An 18,667-nucleotide genomic window follows, 5' to 3' on the forward strand; every position below is an offset into this window, starting at 1 on the left:
AAGAGAATAAAGTCAATACTACATTTACTTTTTGACCTGGAGGGGGAAGATACTCATCCAGGTAAAAGGATCGAATTCTGAACTTGCGCAGCGGTAAGACTGAGAGCCCGGGATACGCCAGCCCTGCAGGTGACGCTGCAGCCCGGGCCGGGCAGGGCGGGTTTAGGTGGGGCGCGGGAGCGCTAGGTGAAGCGGGTCACGTGATGTGAGGGGGCGGGAGCAGGAGGACCACGAAAACACCGAGTTTGGCTCAGCACTTTCTCTCCAGAAAGGCGGGCGGAGCCGAAAACCAAACAAACGTCTTCTCAGAGCTTGGGGGCGGGGCAGGCGGGAGAAGACGGAGCCTCCAGAGCCGAAGCCTTCGCGGAGTTGGTTTTTCGGTTGCTGGTCGTTGTGGCCGAGGGGTCTGAGGTCGGGCTGAGACGTGGGGAGCAATGGCGACCTTTGTGAGCGAGCTGGAGGCGGCCAAGAAGAACTTGAGCGAGGCCCTGGGGGACAACGTGAAACAGTAAGAACTCTCCGGACGCAGCCTCCGGGTTTCCGCGCGGGTGCTCCCCCAGCTTCGGGCTGCCGACCCACTATGGGGTTGTCCCCCGCGGCCGCGAGGCCTGTGCAGCCCTCGCGTAGCGGGTGGCGGGGCCTCTCGGTTTCTCGGGCCCGGGAAGGGGCCGGCGGGCAACCCCGACTCACCCGGCTGGAGGGGCCGGGCCTCCCTGGTTCCCTCCGGAACCTCGCGGGCGCCTTCACTCGAGGCTGTGCCCTGGGTGGGGCGGGAAAAGCTAACTCCACGCCTTCACGCCCAAGGGCCTGTTGGGCGACTGCGGCCCGTGCGAGGGTGCGGGACGCGTGTGGCCGACTAGCGGCCTGGTCTGAGCCGGCACCGCGCAGGCGGCCCGCTCCCGGAGGGCTTCCTGGAGGCGGAGGCTTATTGAGCGCGGGTGTTGTGGAGGCACTGTCGGTAAGAGCGTGGACAGCAATTTCGGAAGGCAGACAGACCCTCCGGTGAAATAGTCACCGAACAATACTGCAATTACAGTGATGATAGCAGTAGCAGACATTTACTGAACACCTTTTAAGGGCTCTAAATGTACTATCTCATCTAATCCTCACATCAGAGATGTGAGGTAGGTGCAGTTATCATTCCCGTTTGATAGATGAGAAGACTGAGATTTTGAGAGGTTAAGTAACTCTTCAAAGTCATGGCAGGATTGGGGCACTCGCATCTGATTTCTGGCTCTGATACCTTACAGAGGGTTGCAAAGGACCCCAGAGGCTCTCAGACTTTCACCCAGGTTATAGCAGGGGACCGAGTACACAGTGGGGTCAGATGCTGAAATGGCCGAGTGTAAAATCAATAACTCAATACAAGGCTGAAGTCATAGAAGGAACCCTCCGAGGTACAAGGTCGAGTTTGGAAAATTTCAAAACATAGTTATTACAATTTTATTTTTCTAAAATATAAGAAGCAAATTTTAAACGTTTAAAAGTATAAGTCTTGTGTTGTTGCTGGATGGTTTCTGTGATATTCTACACGTTTTCATTACTCAACAGACACTCACTTTGAAATGATGTTTCTGTAGGAGCAAGGTGTTTGGGGGATCTTTCTTTTTCTCCAACACTTTCTCCTTCTCATCTTTCTACTTTTCATGATGACTGGAGATTGAAGTTACTTAACTTGGATGTCATACGTGATTTTTGGAGTTTTTCCTTCTTGTGAAATTTTGGGGTGGCAGTCTACTTTTCGTCCTAACAAGATAGATATGCAGAATTCCCATGTAAGACTTCTTGGAACACTCATGGCCTAAATGGAATAACTAAGAACAAAATATAATTTTTAAAGATTATTTTAATATTAGGAACGTTAATAAATCAAACTACAAACACTAGAATTAAAATTTAATCATCTCATCTGTTATTTTGGCATAATTATTTAATTTTTTGTAAACATTGATTCCCAAAGATAAAATGTTCTACCTAAAGTTATATTTTAATATTCATGTTGACTTTGTCTCTTTCCTTGCTTACTTAATTAAAAATTCTTAATTATTTTAATGAGTAAAATTGATAGCTTTTACCTTCATTAATTACTATAGTTTATTTTTGTAATACAGCTAAAATTTACACTTTTTAAGCACAAAAGACTTTTCACTCAGTTACATCTGAGATGCTTACAAATATTTGAAAGTGAATGTTTCCATGCTATAATAAACCTGGCTTGTGTGTATAATTGATTGATTAGATGCGATGGTGAACTCTGTGATCCCACACTCCTCACACAAGCTTGGGGTAGCCAGAAATGTTGAAGTTAGCATTTCCTGTTTGGTCTTTAAAGGTCAACACTGGCTATCAAACGTTGGTCACATAGAGCTGCGAAAGCTAAATTTGAATCTCCGCTAACAATGCAATCAAAATACGCTTTTGTGCCAGGAGCAGTTAATGGTACAGTTTTTTTTAGTTTTTTCCATTCTTTATTAGTTGTTAGTTTTTTCCATTCTCTCATTGTCTTTCCCCCCTTCTGCTCCTTGAAAAGCGCTTCTTGGTTGAACAGTCTGTGATATTGCTATACAGTACTTTCTCACATTTCCTCCATGAGTAGTTAGCTTTGGTTTGTACAACGTGACCATTTAAATGTGGTCCTTGTTCGTAGGTAAAATATATAATAAGGTGTATAAGGAACTCAGATATGAGTTGCTTTCTATTTATGCAGTGGTCCTAATGTTCTTTATGTCAGGTTGTGTGCCCATGTCAGCTTGTAGAAAGAAAAGAGCTTTGCTGGCTAACTCACTTTGTATAGTACCCAGTAGAGTTCTGGGTTCAAATGGGTGCCTAGTTTTTCGGATGGTTTAGCCATATGTTATTCAATTTTCTCCAGGTATCTCAAGTGCTTCCTAGTCTGACCCATTTATACTCATCACCCATCATCCTCACCTACATAGAGGTTGACTAACTTTGTTTTTGGTATTTTTGAGGAAAACAGTCATTTGTCCATGGCTCTACAGCAGGTTAATACAGGGACCAGGATTGGGGAGCGAGTCTTCAACTTGATAGCCAGTGTTGGCTATTTGGGCTAGAAAGTTTGCCACTGGAAAAGATAGACAACATCATGTTGGCAGAGCCTTGCCTTAGCTCTGGAGCAAGTTCGTACACTCCAAATATAAATATATTTGCCTCTTTCTTATAAAATAGGAACACAGGGCTTTTAAAATAATGAAGTTTTTCTCATGTTACTATCTTCTTTTGTTGTATAAAATGGGATAGGAAAAGACTTCTGTTTTTCTGTGGAGCTTTATTTCATTTTTTAGTTGTTCTTTAAAAAAAAAGCAGGGGGTGGGGCATTTAAGTGTTTGATGTTGGGAAGTTATTATTGACTGCTGGGTGTGACTAGTCAGGTGAAACATGGTGCCAGGCTCTAGAACTAACATGTTTTGCTGTTGAGTGAAATGGGTCTTGGGAAGCTTTAAGACGCCACTAAAGCTACGGGTTTTCTCCGGTGTGGGGGGAAGTGGGGGATGAGGGCAAAGCACAGGAACCCAGGCAACTACATATATACTTAGCCAGACTTAAGCTAACCTACGTATGGGAGAACGGGAGAAACCCTGCCATGGGTATAATAGGGCAGTGAGAGCATTAAACCATCTCGTTTAAGAATCGCTGCTTTTTTTTTTTGTTGTTCTTTTCTGTTAGAAACTAGAAAGTAGATAATCGTGAATTGAAAGTGATTGTGAAACATACTAAGTAATTTTTAGCCCTGTTTCTTGAAGGTGGAGTAGCTTTCTGCAGCACCGAAACAAGGGGTGTGGATGTGAAAAGTAAAGTATTTTACTCCTATTTCTAATAATGTTGTTAAGGTATAAAAGATTGGATCCTTTTTTCCTACTAGTTAACTAGTAATTTTTATGATTAGTGGTTGGTTTTCACCTTAAAAACCACTAAATTTCTCATATGCTTAGGTATTTTTCTTTGTGGCGAGCTGTTTTAGAATCCCATTCAGCCAGGATAGATTAAAACTTGAGTTCATTTGAAAGGAAAGAGGTCGCCCAGAATTGGTATTAATGCCCATAAAACACATACACATTTTAAAATATAAATCTTTTTTAAATTGAGGTATAATTGACATATACCTTTATATTAGTCTCAGGGGTACAACATAATGATTCAGTATTTGTATATATTGCAAAATGGTTAACACAGTAACTCTAGTTCACGTCTCTCACCATACATAGTTAAAAAATTTTTTTTCTTGTGATGAGAACTTTTAAGATCTCCTCAGCAATTTTCAAATATGCAATATTTGATAATTTTAAAAATACTTTAAAATATAAATCTTAAGTGTAGGTTTCTGGTGAGCAGGGCAGCAGTGAGAAAGGAAAGGTACAGCAGTGGGTTTTGGCTGGTTGCCTTATAAGTCTGATTCTGTGACTACTGCTCAGTCCCTTTTAGGGAGGACTTTCCTTCTGATGGTATTCTGACTCCTAAGTAGCTTAAACAACAGAGATTTACTTTCTCACAGTTCTGGAGTCTAGAAGTCTGACATCAAGGTGCGAGCAGGGTTGTTGGCTTCTGAGGCCTCTCCCCTTGGCTTTTGCCTGCCGTCTCTCTCTCTGTGTTCTCATCTCTTCTTAGAAGGACACCAGTCACACTGGGTTAGGGCCCACCCTGACGACTCCATTTTTACTTAATTACCTGTTTAAAGGCCCTACTTCCGAGTACAGTCACATTCTGAGGTACTGGGGGTTAGGGCTTCAACAAATGAATTTGGGGGGAACACCACTCAGTCCATAACACTAGGGAATGCAAAATTTCCTTCCTTCCCTGGGAGTTGAGGCAGATAAGGTGAACTTGGGGAAGAAGCAAAACCTGAGGTTCTTAATATTGTTTCTGCCTCTGCAGATACTGGGCTAACTTAAAGTTGTGGTTCAAGCAGAAGATCAGCAAAGAAGAGTTTGACCTTGAAGCTCATAGACTTCTCACACAGGATAATGGTAAAATGATTATCTGGGGAGTTATTTTACTGTTCTGAAGTTTTCCCAGATTTGCAATAAATTAAAAGTTTATTTAAAATTTAAAAAAAAGTTTTGGGTTTAGTGGTATGTAAGGTCATTTAAATAATGTGGATATTTAAAATTAAATGTAAAGAATGGCAGAGTAGGGATATCCAAAGTCCTTAAAAGCTAGACTGAAACAGTGGGTTCCTTATGTTGTAAATATTCTGTATTTGACTTGTGACAATCTTCCCTTTTTCAGTCCATTCTCACAACGATTTCCTCCTGGCTATTCTCACGCGTTGTCAGATTTTGGTGTCTACCCCAGGTAAGGGAGTAGAAATACCTCCAGGGATGTCAGTCAGCAAAACCACAGAATGCTGGGCTTACTAGACTTTCACTTCCTTTAACAGACTTGTTTGCAAATGAAATGTTCTTTGAACTGCTCAGAAGAAACATGTTATTGTGTAATACAGATTCGTCTATAGAACCTTTTTAAAGCAGGTGGTTTCTCTGTCCTTTCATTGACTTTTGGTCTTTACCCCCCATTCCGTTGGGTTTAGATTACTTAAATAAATGAGAGGTGAGGAGGAGGGTAGGTGGTCAGGAGGAAGAAGCTGAGGAGTGAAGAGAGGGAATTTGGTGGTTAGGAGAGTGTTTCCGTAGATATAGGGAAGGTACAGTACGTGGAGGGGAAACCACAGCTGTATGTTGAGAACCTGGACTTTGTCCTATTCTTAATTAAGTGAGATATTAGCACCTGGAAGGTTGGAGCTTCAGCATGTGTTTGGCAAACTATTGGTGAAGAACACAGGTAGTGAATGTTGGGGAGGTTTGTGGATGCTAAGTCTGTCACTTCGACCTAAACTAAATAAGTAGGTATAGACAGAATGATTTCTTTGTCCCTAATTTTTTGGAGCTTAAGTGGTACAAGTCCCCTCTTTCAATTTTATTTTAATCAGTCAAAAACAAATACCTAAACACATTAAAACTTTGCCTCATGATAAAGCTTATCCTGGGCTCTTGTTAAAAACTTGAATTTACAGGTACCTCCTACTGTAGATTAAATTGAATTTTTTGTTGTTTAAAGGGCCTGTGGTGATTCTGATGATCATTTATTAAAAGCCCATGTTTATCTAGAAGTGACTAGTATTTTGTATCATCCCCCTCTGCTAAGCTCTGTTGTAAGATAGAGAGTTCAGATGAGATCTCCTAAAGGCCTGTTCTCCACACTCAAAGAAGTCGCCATTGGTGTGAAGAATAATAAACAGTGAGCGTTTGTTTACGGAGGTTGGTGTTAGAGAGGGACGGCTGTTTTCCACCCCTCACTACACCGCTCACTGCACATCCTACACTGTGTCACATTTCTAATGTTTTATTTAATTTAAATAGAAGTGGACTTTCGCCAGTTAGATCATAAAGATAATCAACTTCATTGTATAAAGTTTAATTTGATCAGAAAAGCCATCATTGTGAGGATTAGATCTTACTTTTTAGGTAGGTATATTCTAAAGTGCCACCCACCCAAAAGGTTCAGTGGGACAATCAGAAATAAAAACCTTGGTTGGGGCTTCCCTGGTGGCGCAGTGGTTGAGAATCCGCCTGCCGATGCAGGGAGCACGGGTTCGTGCCCCGGTCCGGGAAGATCCCACATGCCACGGAGCGGCTAGGCCCGGGAGCCATGGTCACTGAGCCTGCGCATCCGGAGCCTGTGCTCTGCAACGGGAGAGGCCACAACAGTGAGAGGCCCGCGTACCGCAAAAAAAAATAAAAAATAAAAAAAATAAATAAATAAAAAACCTTGGTTGATAGGAGTCAGGGGGCTTGGGTTCAAGCTTAGGTTTTGCCACTAGCTTAGATAATGTAGTTAATTATTGAGTGTTCTTAGCGTCCACATTTATAGAATAGAGACAGTAATATCTACCCTGCAGGATTATTAAAAAAAAAAAAAAACAGATGAAAGAACATGCAAAAAGTACTCTTAAAAATAAAAAATGCCAAACAAATACAAAGTGGTATTAGTATAGGTGGCTGATTTTAATTAAATAAAGCCTTTGATATTCTTGAATGTTTGTTGTTTGTTAAAAATAAATGAAGAAACATTGGAATTTAGAGATTATTTCTCAAACACCCAAAATGTCTTCCCTTAAAATGAAATTAATATTTGCTGGCAACAAAGAGGTGATTTCTATTAAAAGTAAAGTATAGAATTACAGTTTTTTGTACTTTAATAATTGTGGTCAGGTTGGTTACTGTTTTTCTGTCAGGCAGGAAAGATGATTTTAATAATGTTATTTATTGAATACTGTAACTGCAGTGCCTTAGACGCTTTACGTGCATTATCATTAATCCTCACAACAACTCTTAAGAGGTCTTAGCCTCTTTTTTATATGCCAGGAAACAAACTTCAGAGGAGAGAAAACAAAACAAAATAAAAACTTACCTGAGGCCCTCTTCAGCTAGTAAGTAGAAGTGTTGGATCCAAACCAAAATCTGACTGCTGCTGTGAAGCCCTCCTTCCTTGGGGTCAGAGTCAGTCCTTGCCATGCTTTGCTTCCTCACCCGAGGTATTTGGCCACTTAGCAGCAGCATCGCCTAACATCGAGTTCCATTCATCAGGGAAATCATCTAAGATTGACCGGCCTCACCAGGTGTGATCTGGGTGTGCCAAAGACACTTAAAGAGATGGAGAAGAGGAACTTGACTTCCCAAACAGTTCATTTTTAGCTGAGGAACCAGGAATATTTTTTCAAAGCTTTACGAACTCATTCTTCCAAAAACATCAAGATGAAATAATGTTTTGCTAGAATGATGGATGATTTTTTTTTTCTTTTCCTAAAAAAATTCTTTGGGATATTTTTTTCAAGTGTACTGTAATGAGCTTGTATAACTTCTGATTTTTTCTTTTAACACTAAACTATATATGTTCATGGTTTAAAAAAAAATAGTACAGAGGGTCTTAGAATGAAAAGCTTCCCCCTCCTAGACCAGCTTGTTCTCAAAGACAACTGCTTTTGCTTTTCGTTCTTCTTATGGGACCTCAGTGGCTCCGTATAGTGTGCTGAAATGTCTTTCTGGATTGACTGGTTTTAAACATCCGTCTTGCCTTATTGCTCTGTGTTTTGTGAGATTTCCTCAGTTCTTTCTTTCAGCCCTTCTGTCCAGTGCATTCTTTTTTTTTTTTCTTTTTTTTTTTTTGCGGTACGCGGGCCTCTCACTGCTGTGGCCTCTCCCGTTGCGGAGCACAGGCTCCGGACGTGCAGGCTCAGCGGCCATGGCTCACGGGCCCAGCCACTCCGCGGCATGTGGGATCTTCCCGGACCAGGGCACGAACCCGTGTCCCCTGCATCGGCAGGCGGACTCTCAACCACTGCGCCACCAGGGAAGCCCCCAGTGCATTCTTTTTTTTTTTTTTTTTTTGCGGTATGCGGGCCTCTCACTGTTGTGGCCTCCCCCGTTGCGGAGCACAGGCTCCGGACGCGCAGGCCCAGCGGCCATGGCTCACGGGCCCAGCCGCTCCGCGGCATATGGGATCCTCCCAGACCGGGGCACGAACCCGTATCCCCTGCATCGGCAGGCGGACTCTCAACCACTGCGCCACCAGGGAGGCCCCCCAGTGCATTCTTTAATTCAGCAATTTTTGTAGCGTCTTCTTTTTGTTTTATGGATACCCATCTTCTCAAACTTCTCTGAGGATATGAATTAGAAATTATTCAAGTTCTTTGTGTTGCCTGAATTCTTTATCTCTAGGATCTCAATTTTTTTTTTTTTTTTTTTTTTTAGTTTGGTCTTTCTTACCATGTTACAGCTTATCATCAAATGTCTGAGAATCCACATTTACGAATGAAGCATAAAACCTGGAGATTGTGCTTTAGAGTGAGCTGACGGGAGGCCAGCCATTACAGTGAGGTTCCTCAAATGCCGGCTGCAGAGAACTGTGCTCTAGGGTACCAACATTCATACCAGCTACCTCAGTAAATCCCAGAAATTTTGTTCTATTTAACTAGAGAAGAGTTCTCCATTCTCCTGTCCCTGCCACCTGTTTATACTGCACTATATACAGGAGTGAGTGGGGCTGGTTTCATGGGGCCAGGAACTGTCCATGAACTTGGAAGGGCCTGCACTTGGTTTAGTGCTGTACTGTGGTTGTCTTGAAATTCTTAACTTTTCAGCAAGGGACCTTGCATTTTTGTTTTGTACTGAGTTCAGTCCTGGGGGTGAGGGAAGGGGTTTGTATGGATGACTTTTCAATATAGATCTTCCATTAATCTTGTTTTGAGCTGTACTATCCCTTCTGGTTCCCACTGCACTCACCTTCTCCAAATCCAGATTCTTTGTGGATATCTACTAGTCAGGTTTATTTACTTCCACCTATTTACCAACCATGCCAACTTAGGTCACAGCTTCCAAGTGTCTGCTTTGTAAGTTGGCTCCTTTTTAGCCCATCTTTGAAATTTGTTGAGATCTCATCTTGGTCTGCCACTCGTTTTTTGCTTTTTATCTGTGTTCTGGATGTGTGCCATTTACTTTTTATTTTTTATTATTTTTTTTGTGGTACGCGGGGCTCTCACTCCTCTCACTGCATCGGCAGGCGGACTCTCAACCACTGCGCCACCAGGGAAGCCCCCATTTACTTTTTTCTACTATCATTTTTAGTAGGGTCTTGGAAGAGAGAGGAGACAAATACATGTGCTTATTTCACCATCTTGAACTAGAAAATTCTGTCCAGTTTTTATAATACTACTGCTACTAATAAGCAAACAAACACCCGGTAAACAATGAAAAATGTGAAAAACAAATTTGTCTTCCTAAAAGAACAATTTTGGTTACAGCTAGAAAAAAAAAAGTGATTTGAGAGAAGTTGTGTTTAGAGAAGGAGAATGTTTTGTTTAGAGAACGAGAATGTTTTGTTTAGAGAAGGAGAATGAGAGATCTGAATTTAAGCATTTGTTCATTTTCATCATTTGAGCATTTCATACTTTTTTAGCCTAAAGTGAAAACAAACAGCAGTCATCAATTGTCATTCTTTTCTCTTACGATTGTTATTTTTCTGTCTTATAGAGGGTGCTGGATCTTTACCCTGGACAGGGGGTTCTGCAGCCAAACCTGGAAAACCAAAGGGAAAGAAAAAGCTTTCTTCTGTTCGTCAGAAATTTGATGTAGGTTGTTTAGTAGATCTTGGTAACGACTGATTTAAGCACTGGTGTGATGGACTGGCCTTAGTTTTTTAATGAATATTACAATTCTGGTAGTAAAGTTGAAAAAAAAGGGCATGATTTGGGGAGAAAACGGTGTTATTATATTTGAATTTGGTGAAGAGGGTTTCAAAGATGGTGTCTGAATTTTTATTCCAGTTTGTTATTGTGTAATTATTAATATGCTATCATTAGTACCTAATGATTTTTCAGTAATTCAACAACTATGCCTGTGTTATTTTTCCTCTTAAATATCTTTGTGGAAAGAATAATGTTTCTCAGATTAAAGACTTCTGTTCCAAGGGTCCAGGAAGCCCAGAGGCCTCTGGCAGGATGCTGCTGACGCCCCACTAGGCCTTGAGCCTTCTGGGGATCCTCAGAGAAATCTTGAAGGCATTGGGCTATAAAATTTGTAAACGTTTTAGAATAACTTGCTTTTTTTTTCCTGGTTTATATCCAGGGAACACAGTTTCCCGAAAGTATCCCTTTTATAGATTTGACTGGGTATTGATAGCTTTATTCATTAACATCAACAAACATTTATTTATTTCTACCTTGGCTCTATGTTTTAAGTCAAGAATATTTGATCTGGAGGGCATCAGTATCTCCAGAGAGGTATACTTAGTTTAAAAAAAGCAAGTTTGATATAAAATACAGTTTTATACTTACTTGGAAAATGGAAAAACAACAAGTATGCTTTTATAGGACAAACTTCAAACAGGACAAGCCATATTTGCTACAAAATCTTGTGAGTTGGGCTTAAGCAAAAGCTACTGAGGCATATCTCCCACTGATATGGAGAATATAATTGGGCTATCAGCATCTCCCAGAGGAAGGCTGAGGTTTTATGAGCGGAAAAGATTGGGAAAAACTATTTTTAAAAAAACTAATGACTGTGTCTTAGAAAGATTCTGTGTTGAGAGTTGTTAGTAGAAGATAATAGTAAGTAAAGAGTTACACTACCCTACATTATCTTGGAATATTTATTAGATCTGTTATATTGGTTAGCTAGGTTTTTTTAGGGCTTTTCTTAAGCATTAATTATATATTTTTATTTTCAGAATCTGCTTACTTACAAGTATACTTAAAATACTCTGACTTGTTTGAAAATAGTTTTATATCTTCTCCTTCTCCCCAACTGTTATTTTTAGCACAGAGCCGTATATTCTGTGATTACCGAGGTCTTAATTGAGTAGAATAAACTGCTATGCATAGTACTGGTATTCCCCATAACTCATGTCTTCATTATTACTATGTAATGGGTGTGAATCTGTGATTAGTTGTGCATGAGTTACTTTTTTTTTTTTTAACTCTTGTGGTATAGTTGGTGGCATTAATTTGTGGGATCTCAGGTCCAATTCATAGGTTACTTTTGTTTGTGTCTTATTACTTGCCACATAATGAATAATTTTGAAAAGTTTTCTTACCCATAGCATAGATTCCAGCCTCAAAATCCTCTCTCGGGAGCCCAGCAGTTTGTGGCCAAGGATCCCCAAGATGATGATGACTTGAAACTTTGTTCCCACACAATGATGCTTCCCACTCGGGGTCAGCTTGAAGGGAGAATGATAGTGACTGCTTACGAGCATGGGCTGGACAACGTCACCGAGGAGGCTGTCTCAGCTGTGGTCTATGCGGTGGAGGTTGGTTTGCTGGTGGCAGAAACACTCTTACAGGTTGAATGTGACAAGCTTGTGTGTTATTCAAACTTGGTACTACAAGAAAAGAACTAAACTGTGACTCTGATCTCAGAATTGTCATCGTTGAAAGTTGTTTTCTTTTGAGGGGAGAAACATCATAATCCAAACAATTGCCTTCAGTTAACAGACTAAGCTTTTCAGAAAGGTTACTTGCATAACACTTTGGATGTTTAATTTCTCAACAAGGGGACAGTTTTTAAGAAAAAAAAAATGAGATTGAGAATCCTAAAGATTAAAATCACTTGATGTTCCTGTGGTACAGCATTTGAAGAGCATTATTAGACTTGGTGTCTGAACTGTGGGATTCTTGTCTCAGCACACTCTTTCATTCATTCATTTTACTCATTTAGTTACTCGACAGAACATACACTGGGGTCTAGGGTGCACAGGTACTGACCGGTGACGCTGGGTCATTCCTTTCAATTCTCTGGGCCTCCGTTTCCTTGCCGGTACCTCAGAGATTATAATAGCTTTCTCCTTAAGTTGTAAACATTGAATCATAAGTTGTACCATGAAGTCTTGACATGAGCTGATCTTATTGGTAGAGAAACATCATCCCTGACCCCAGCACCCCTGTTAATAAGGGTAGACTGGGACTGGTTCTGTCTCTATTTTCACAGACATTCTCTAACCCTCTCTTAGGTACTTGGTTCTCACAAAGAGATATTAAATACCTAACTTTCTGTTTATTTCCTATATATCTTTTGTTTATGTGGCTTTTGAGAGAGCCAAGGTTCTTTTTATGCAAGGATTTTAGTAGATTGGGCACTATAACCAATATGTTCCTGATGGTGAAACGTTTTGTACCATTTTAAACCAAGCTTCAAGGTAGTTTGCTGCTTTAAAAAATTACTTATTTTTGTACTTTTATTTAAAGCTATCTGAACATCATTTTTGAGGGAGAGGAGCCAATTCAGAGATACAAAAACTTTAATAAATTTTACAGTAGAGCAAGCCCATCCTAAATAGAACTAAATAAAAATAGCGTGTCTCCCTTTGCTTCTATACCCTCCTACCCTACCTAGTATGTATGGCTCTGTGGCTCTTTCGTGAACATTCATCTGGTTTCAGCACTTGTTTGCCTGTCTCACGTCTCCATCCACTAAATGCCAATAAACATTTTTTGGTCAAAGGAAGTTTTATGGTTTGCTTTTAAAGAGGAGTTCATGCTATTTTCCTCTTTTCTTTCTTGTTTTTACAGAATCACCTTAAAGATATATTGACATCAGTTGTGTCAAGAAGGAAAGCTTATCGATTACGTGATGGTCATTTTAAATATGCCTTTGGTAGTAATGTGACTCCACAGCCATACCTGAAGAACAGCGTAGTAGCTTACAACAACTTAATAGAAAGGTATGTGAAGTTTCTTGTGATTTTTGCATCCATCCTTCCTAATTGGTTACACTACTCTTTTGTAATAGACCACCGTTAAAGTTGGTTACTGGGGCTCTGTGCGTCTAAGGTACCTCTGAGAGCAGTATGGTTTTATTTTCTTAAGTTGCATCTTTGCGTGATAACTAGTGAATTCTTATGGTACTGTTTATATTAAGAGTGAAGTTGTAGAGCTTGGCCGCTGCATGTGGTTTAAAGTGAGTGCCCCCCACTTTCCGAAATACAGTGGAGTAGTTCCCTGAGGCAGTGCGTCTGGATGGTTCCTGAGGGTCAGCACCTGATTGGTGGGGGAGTGGGCCGGCTCTCACTCAGGAACGTGGCCTGTGCTTGTTGGGTTTCTTGATGGTGGGAGGAGGAGCAGTAGGTGTCTCTCCAGGTCCTTTTCTGGCTTTTTTAGCTGTAGCTCGAGATAGCGGCCTGTGCTGGGTGTCATCAGGTTGCTCTTGGCATCCTCTTGTGCAGATCTGGTCTCTCGGCTCCGATCTCTGGAACCTCTCTGTCTGCCCTCCACTGTGGGCTCCCAGGACCTCTCTGATGTTCTGAGTCATCCCTCTGAGATGACGTGGATTACCTTCATCCCTGTGTTGTCTCTTTTCAGGGAGAAGAGAGGTAAAGAGATGACAAGGGAGATAAAACTTCAGAGAAAAAAGTGTGACTGGGAAGGCTGGCAGGAGTGATACTGGGGAAGAAGTAATGGGCAGGGAAGGCAGGAGGAGTGACACTGAGGGGTGTGGGGTGGGAAAGCCGAGCAGGGCAGTTGAACAGAGCAGATAGTGCTGACACCATGGGGAGGGCATGGCGCTGGTGCCTGTTTCATGGCTCTGAAGACCTTGAGACGGCTCACAAGGCTCATTTTGAAGATCACTGGCTTAAACTGGGTTCACTGTTTAGATTGCCATAGGTGAAGATTTACTTTCTCAATCTCATTCAGGCATATCTGTTGGGATTTTTTTTTCTCATTTGTGAGTCATTCTTTTCTAGAGAAAAACAAACCAAAAAGAGTAAAAGAGTGGCCCCTCGTAGCAGGTGAGCGCTGGAGTGGTGTGTGACCCTGCCGGGCCTCCAGCTGCCCTCTCCCCCTGCCAGCCTGCCCCTGTGAGGCTCCTGTCTCACCGTCGGCCGCTTGTTTCTCTATCAGCACTGCCTTTGTCTGCGGCCGGAGCCCACGCTCACGCTCCTTGTGCTTTCGTTCTAGTTCCCTCCTCACTGTTGTTTCACCTCCTGCGTGTTCTCCAGAACTGCATAGGTTATCTCCTACTGTATTACGGTACAAAAATTATGTCTGACTTCCCAGCTGATGTTATATCTGGGTTCTATTTTGGGAAACTGGAAGATCTGGATGAATTTTCTCCACCCTCCATTTTTGCCTGTTGCTTTTTTTGTGCTTTCTTTTCTTTTCTTCCTTGTTATTTTTGATCCTGTTGTCTCCAGTATCATTTACCTTCCTCTCCAGGTTGGTTGTTTCCAATTTCATTTTCCTTTAATGAAGGTCTGTTACTTTTTTCCAACTGGAAGCTCTTTAAGGGCAGGGAACAATTTTGACTCAGTATCCTGACTTAGTATTTTAGCACTGTGGAGGGAGAAGGGTAAATGCAGTTGCACTGCATTTTATTTCCAGCCCAACAGATGGGCTGCCTTTAAAAATTAAAATTATAGACTACTCATGTATACACTGGCTGAAAAATAACTGGATTTCTGATTCACGTTGACATATATTTTATAAGTATTCTAGCAGCCCATCCCTGTTCTGTTTGTTCAGTTGTTTCCATCTTACTTACTGGGAATATTTCTGAAATATTTTGTTTCCAGCCCTCCAGCCTCTTCTGCTCCTTGTGCTGGTCAGAATCCAGCGTCTCACCTGCCCCCTGACGACGCTGAGCAGCAGGCTGCACTCCTGCTGGCGTGCTCGGGGGACACGCTGCCCACGTCTTTGCCTCCAGTGAACATGTACGACCTTTTTGAAGCTTTGCAGGTAACTCTCGGCTCCTTAAGGTTTACCTAGATTTATGGATAGGTTCAGAGTTTCTTCAAGTCTACAAAGATATTCACCAGCTTTTCCATTTCCTGGCTTTTGTTTTTCAGTTTTTATTGTTATTAAAGCCATTAATAGTAACCTAATCTTTCAAACCCCCGGCTCAAGAGTCCTTCCTAACTTAACTCCCGCATCCGTCACCTCCCCAGTGAAAGAAAAAAAATCTCCTTGTCCCCTTATTTCTATTTCAGAGCCTTGTTATTTCCTTGTTTTCTTGTTATCTGATTTGGGATTAATTAGGTTCTGGCTTAAAACTTACAGGTTTTTGTGTCTTTTGTGTGAGTGTTTTGTTGACGCAAACCTTACTTTCATTTTCTGTGTTGGAAAAATAAGTATACTGAAGTATAATTGGAGACGTGCTGATATTTTTTCAATCCCAGGTACACAGGGAAGTCATTCCTACACACACTGTATATGCTCTCAACATTGAAAGGATCATTATGAAACTCTGGCATCCAAATCATGAAGAGCTGCAGCAAGACAAAGTCCACTGCCAGCGCTTGGCAGCCAAGGAGGGGCTTTTGCTCTGCTGAATTAGGATTTGAGGGTGTGGGACCGTCAGCAAATTCATTGATCATTGGGAATTGAATGTTTTTGGGGTCCACATTTCAAGACTGAAGTGTGTAGAGTAAATATAACCTTTCCCATGGAAATGTGATAGTACATTTTGTGTTGCTACTGTGAAGCCATTAATAAATCTGATTTTAATAATGACCCATATCTCTGTATGTATGTGTGTGTGTGTGTTCCCAGTTAAGGGAATAGGCACTGAGAAAGTTCTGTGCCTGGAATGGTGCTGTTTAGGCATCTGAGGCCTAGTATCCTGTGGTCTGCATGTGAGGTAGGTGACATTCTAGAACAAAGAAGCTGTTATAACTTAGTCCCCACGATCAGCAGGACATCTGTGTGTTTAGAGACATCACGTATTCTGTATCTGGCAAGTCTAAAATTTCTGCTTTCCTCCTGAAGAAAGAACTGTGCTTTTAACACAGTGTTAAAAATCGGTTATCATTTTTAGTGACCAGTTTATATATATATAGTGACCAGTTTAATTTTTAACAGGTATACGTAGTTGCCTAAAGATTCATTCCGACTCCATAGAAAATAAGACTTAGAAATGCTGTGCTATTAGACAAAATAAAGTCCTTTCTTTAAATTAAAAACCAAATCAAAACAATCTCTTAGAGTGTAATTAACCTTATAAAATATCTTCTCATAACTCAAGTTTCTTTTATAGAGTTGTTATGCCCAAAGACTTCGATTGGCAGGTTCATCTATTAATTATTCCTATAGACTGTTTTAAGAAGAAGTCCATGTGAACATATTGGATTTATACTTGGTAATTCTCCTATTCCTATGAAATATCTTTTTCTATACTTTCAAATGGCAGTGTTACTAATAACTGTTTGTTTCTTTAGAGATATCTTGCTTTTTATTCAAGAGGTGTTATTGGTGGATACATTAGAATGTACAGAGCGGTTTAAGTAGGTCTGAATAATACATGTATAGGTATGTATATATGGTTCAATATCTGGATCTGTGTATTTGGTTTTGTACTTTAAATGCGACAAATAAACCTTTTGGGAGAAAACTTTTTGTTTGTTTATTAAAGTAAACATAAGGAATACTGCCTTCTACAGAAATATGAAGAACCTTGCTTTATGAGATCTTAGCAGAGACTTTTCAAAAGAATGTACTAGATGAGAGAGATTAAAAGCAGGTTCCAATTAAGGCATGTCATTTCTTCCTCTTGGGATATGTAGGTTAAGACTAAAAAGAAAAAATAAACAGCCTAGTTTCAGTTCTTGGCACAAGTCTGGAAAGTCCCTTAGAGTTTTAGATAACTCAAGAATTTTTAAGGTTTGTAAGAAATTGAACTGGTATCTAACTGCATATAGTGGTTTTGGTTTGGCCTATCCATGTATCTGAGCCTTAATGCTAAGTATGTGTTAAATTTCATGTGTTCCATAGACGGAGAGGCAGCTAGAAGCCTCAGACATGCCCTGCTGCCCATTGCAGTGGCAGGTTCCCTAGAAATCTGTATAGCAGAGGGACCTCCAAACAGAAAAATTCCTCACTACTCTATAGGACCTGGCCTAAATCCCTAGTTGCCTACTCTGGTGGGACCACAGGACACCAGAGGACTCTTTTCGCCTCCCAAGTTTGGGGCCTACACTCCAAGATCTACTTTGCATGCCAGTTTCCCTCAAGCATCATTTTGTACAGTGGAGAGATTAGGTCGAGGGCAAGGCAGGCAGGTAGATTAGAGTGATACTTAGGATTTTTCAAGAGAGCCCGAGTTCAAATGCCTTGCTCCACCAAAGGTGGCCTCCAGCTGTAGCACCGTGGTCAACTGTGGGATCCTGAGTGCACTCTCTTCTATAATTAGGTTCTCAAGAAATCATGAGTGCTTATTATCAAGCATCATTTAGAAAAATAACTATTTCAAAGAGGAAAAAAGCTACTAGAAACCAGATAATTTCAGGCTTAGAATAGAGCTTAGTTTTCCTGTAGGGATTTCAGTAATTGTCTTTTAGCTGTGGGTGTATCATTGTGCAAAACCAGGTTTGATAAGGCCCGCCTTATTTTCTACCAGGTACCAGGGTGCTGGCTTAGCACACGTTCTCATCCCCTTTGTCACCCGTTGCTGGGATCAACCAAGCACACAATTTCTCTAACACTTCTCCCATTGCCTGAAGTGATCACGACGTTCCTGATCGAATTTCACGAAGTGTCTTCTAAATGATTGCTCACTTTGACCGTAGATAAATACCTGTTTCATCATGTCTTTTGACTTAGACCAGAATGCCTCCAGTTTGAATAATGGTAAGGAAGCTTGGTTTTAGGGGTCAGACTTAGATGCTGTGGCCAACAGATTGGTTCAGCATTTAATTCTCATGGCTTAAAAAAGGAAAAATGTCTAGATTATTCTTGGAGAGTAGATTAATATTTAATTGAATCTACGGGCATGGTAAATTGTCAAGACTAAAAGCACGCCATAAAAGGGCATATAGGTTCATCATACTTTCATTTTTAGAGAAATTTATGAAAACAGGACACAAGTTTTCTGTTCATCAAGCTGCTAGCATGTTTCCATCCTTTTAAAATTAATATCCCTTTATGAATTTCCTTCGTGTGATTTTTCCTGAGGGCATCCAAAACATGACTGAGGGAAAAAGCTATTTTTGCCAGGGCCCTTTCCCCCACCTTTAAAAGCCAGTTTAAAACCACACGTAACATTTGTCTTTAAAGACACCGACATTACTTACGCTGCCATCCCACAAACAGACTTTTTTATTTCAAGGGTGTAATATATTGGTACCATAATGAGTGGAGAATAAAGTGTAAATGAAGAGTTTGAAATGT

The 18,667-nt window shown here is 40.9% G+C and overlaps 1 protein-coding gene across 1 annotated transcript; it reads left to right on the forward strand.

The window, feature by feature from the left end:
• The first annotated feature begins 398 nt into the window (after positions 1–398).
• TADA1 (transcriptional adaptor 1) lies at positions 399–18,622 on the forward strand. Its single transcript, XM_082614249.1, has 8 exons — positions 399–508; positions 4,891–4,982; positions 5,245–5,310; positions 10,044–10,141; positions 11,611–11,820; positions 13,079–13,230; positions 15,079–15,241; positions 15,682–18,622. Exons 1-8 carry the CDS (start codon positions 435–437, stop codon positions 15,832–15,834), a joined length of 1,008 nt encoding a protein of 335 aa, XP_082470375.1. The 5' UTR covers positions 399–434; the 3' UTR covers positions 15,835–18,622.
• The last annotated feature ends 45 nt before the right edge of the window (positions 18,623–18,667 follow it).

The sequence above is a fragment of the Mesoplodon mirus genome (assembly GCF_964341445.2).
Source record: "Mesoplodon mirus genome assembly, chromosome: 3".
Lineage (NCBI taxonomy): Eukaryota > Metazoa > Chordata > Mammalia > Artiodactyla > Ziphiidae > Mesoplodon > Mesoplodon mirus.

Bases quoted from the DNA above. Each gene is read 5' to 3' on its own strand.
- TADA1 (XM_082614249.1), top strand. From the start codon at position 435: ATGGCGACCTTTGTGAGCGAGCTGGAGGCGGCCAAGAAGAACTTGAGC. The intron at 4,983-5,244 runs GTAAAATGATTA...TCCCTTTTTCAG, and splicing joins ACTTCTCACACAGGATAATG to TCCATTCTCACAACGATTTC. The intron at 13,231-15,078 runs GTATGTGAAGTT...TTTTGTTTCCAG, and splicing joins TACAACAACTTAATAGAAAG to CCCTCCAGCCTCTTCTGCTC.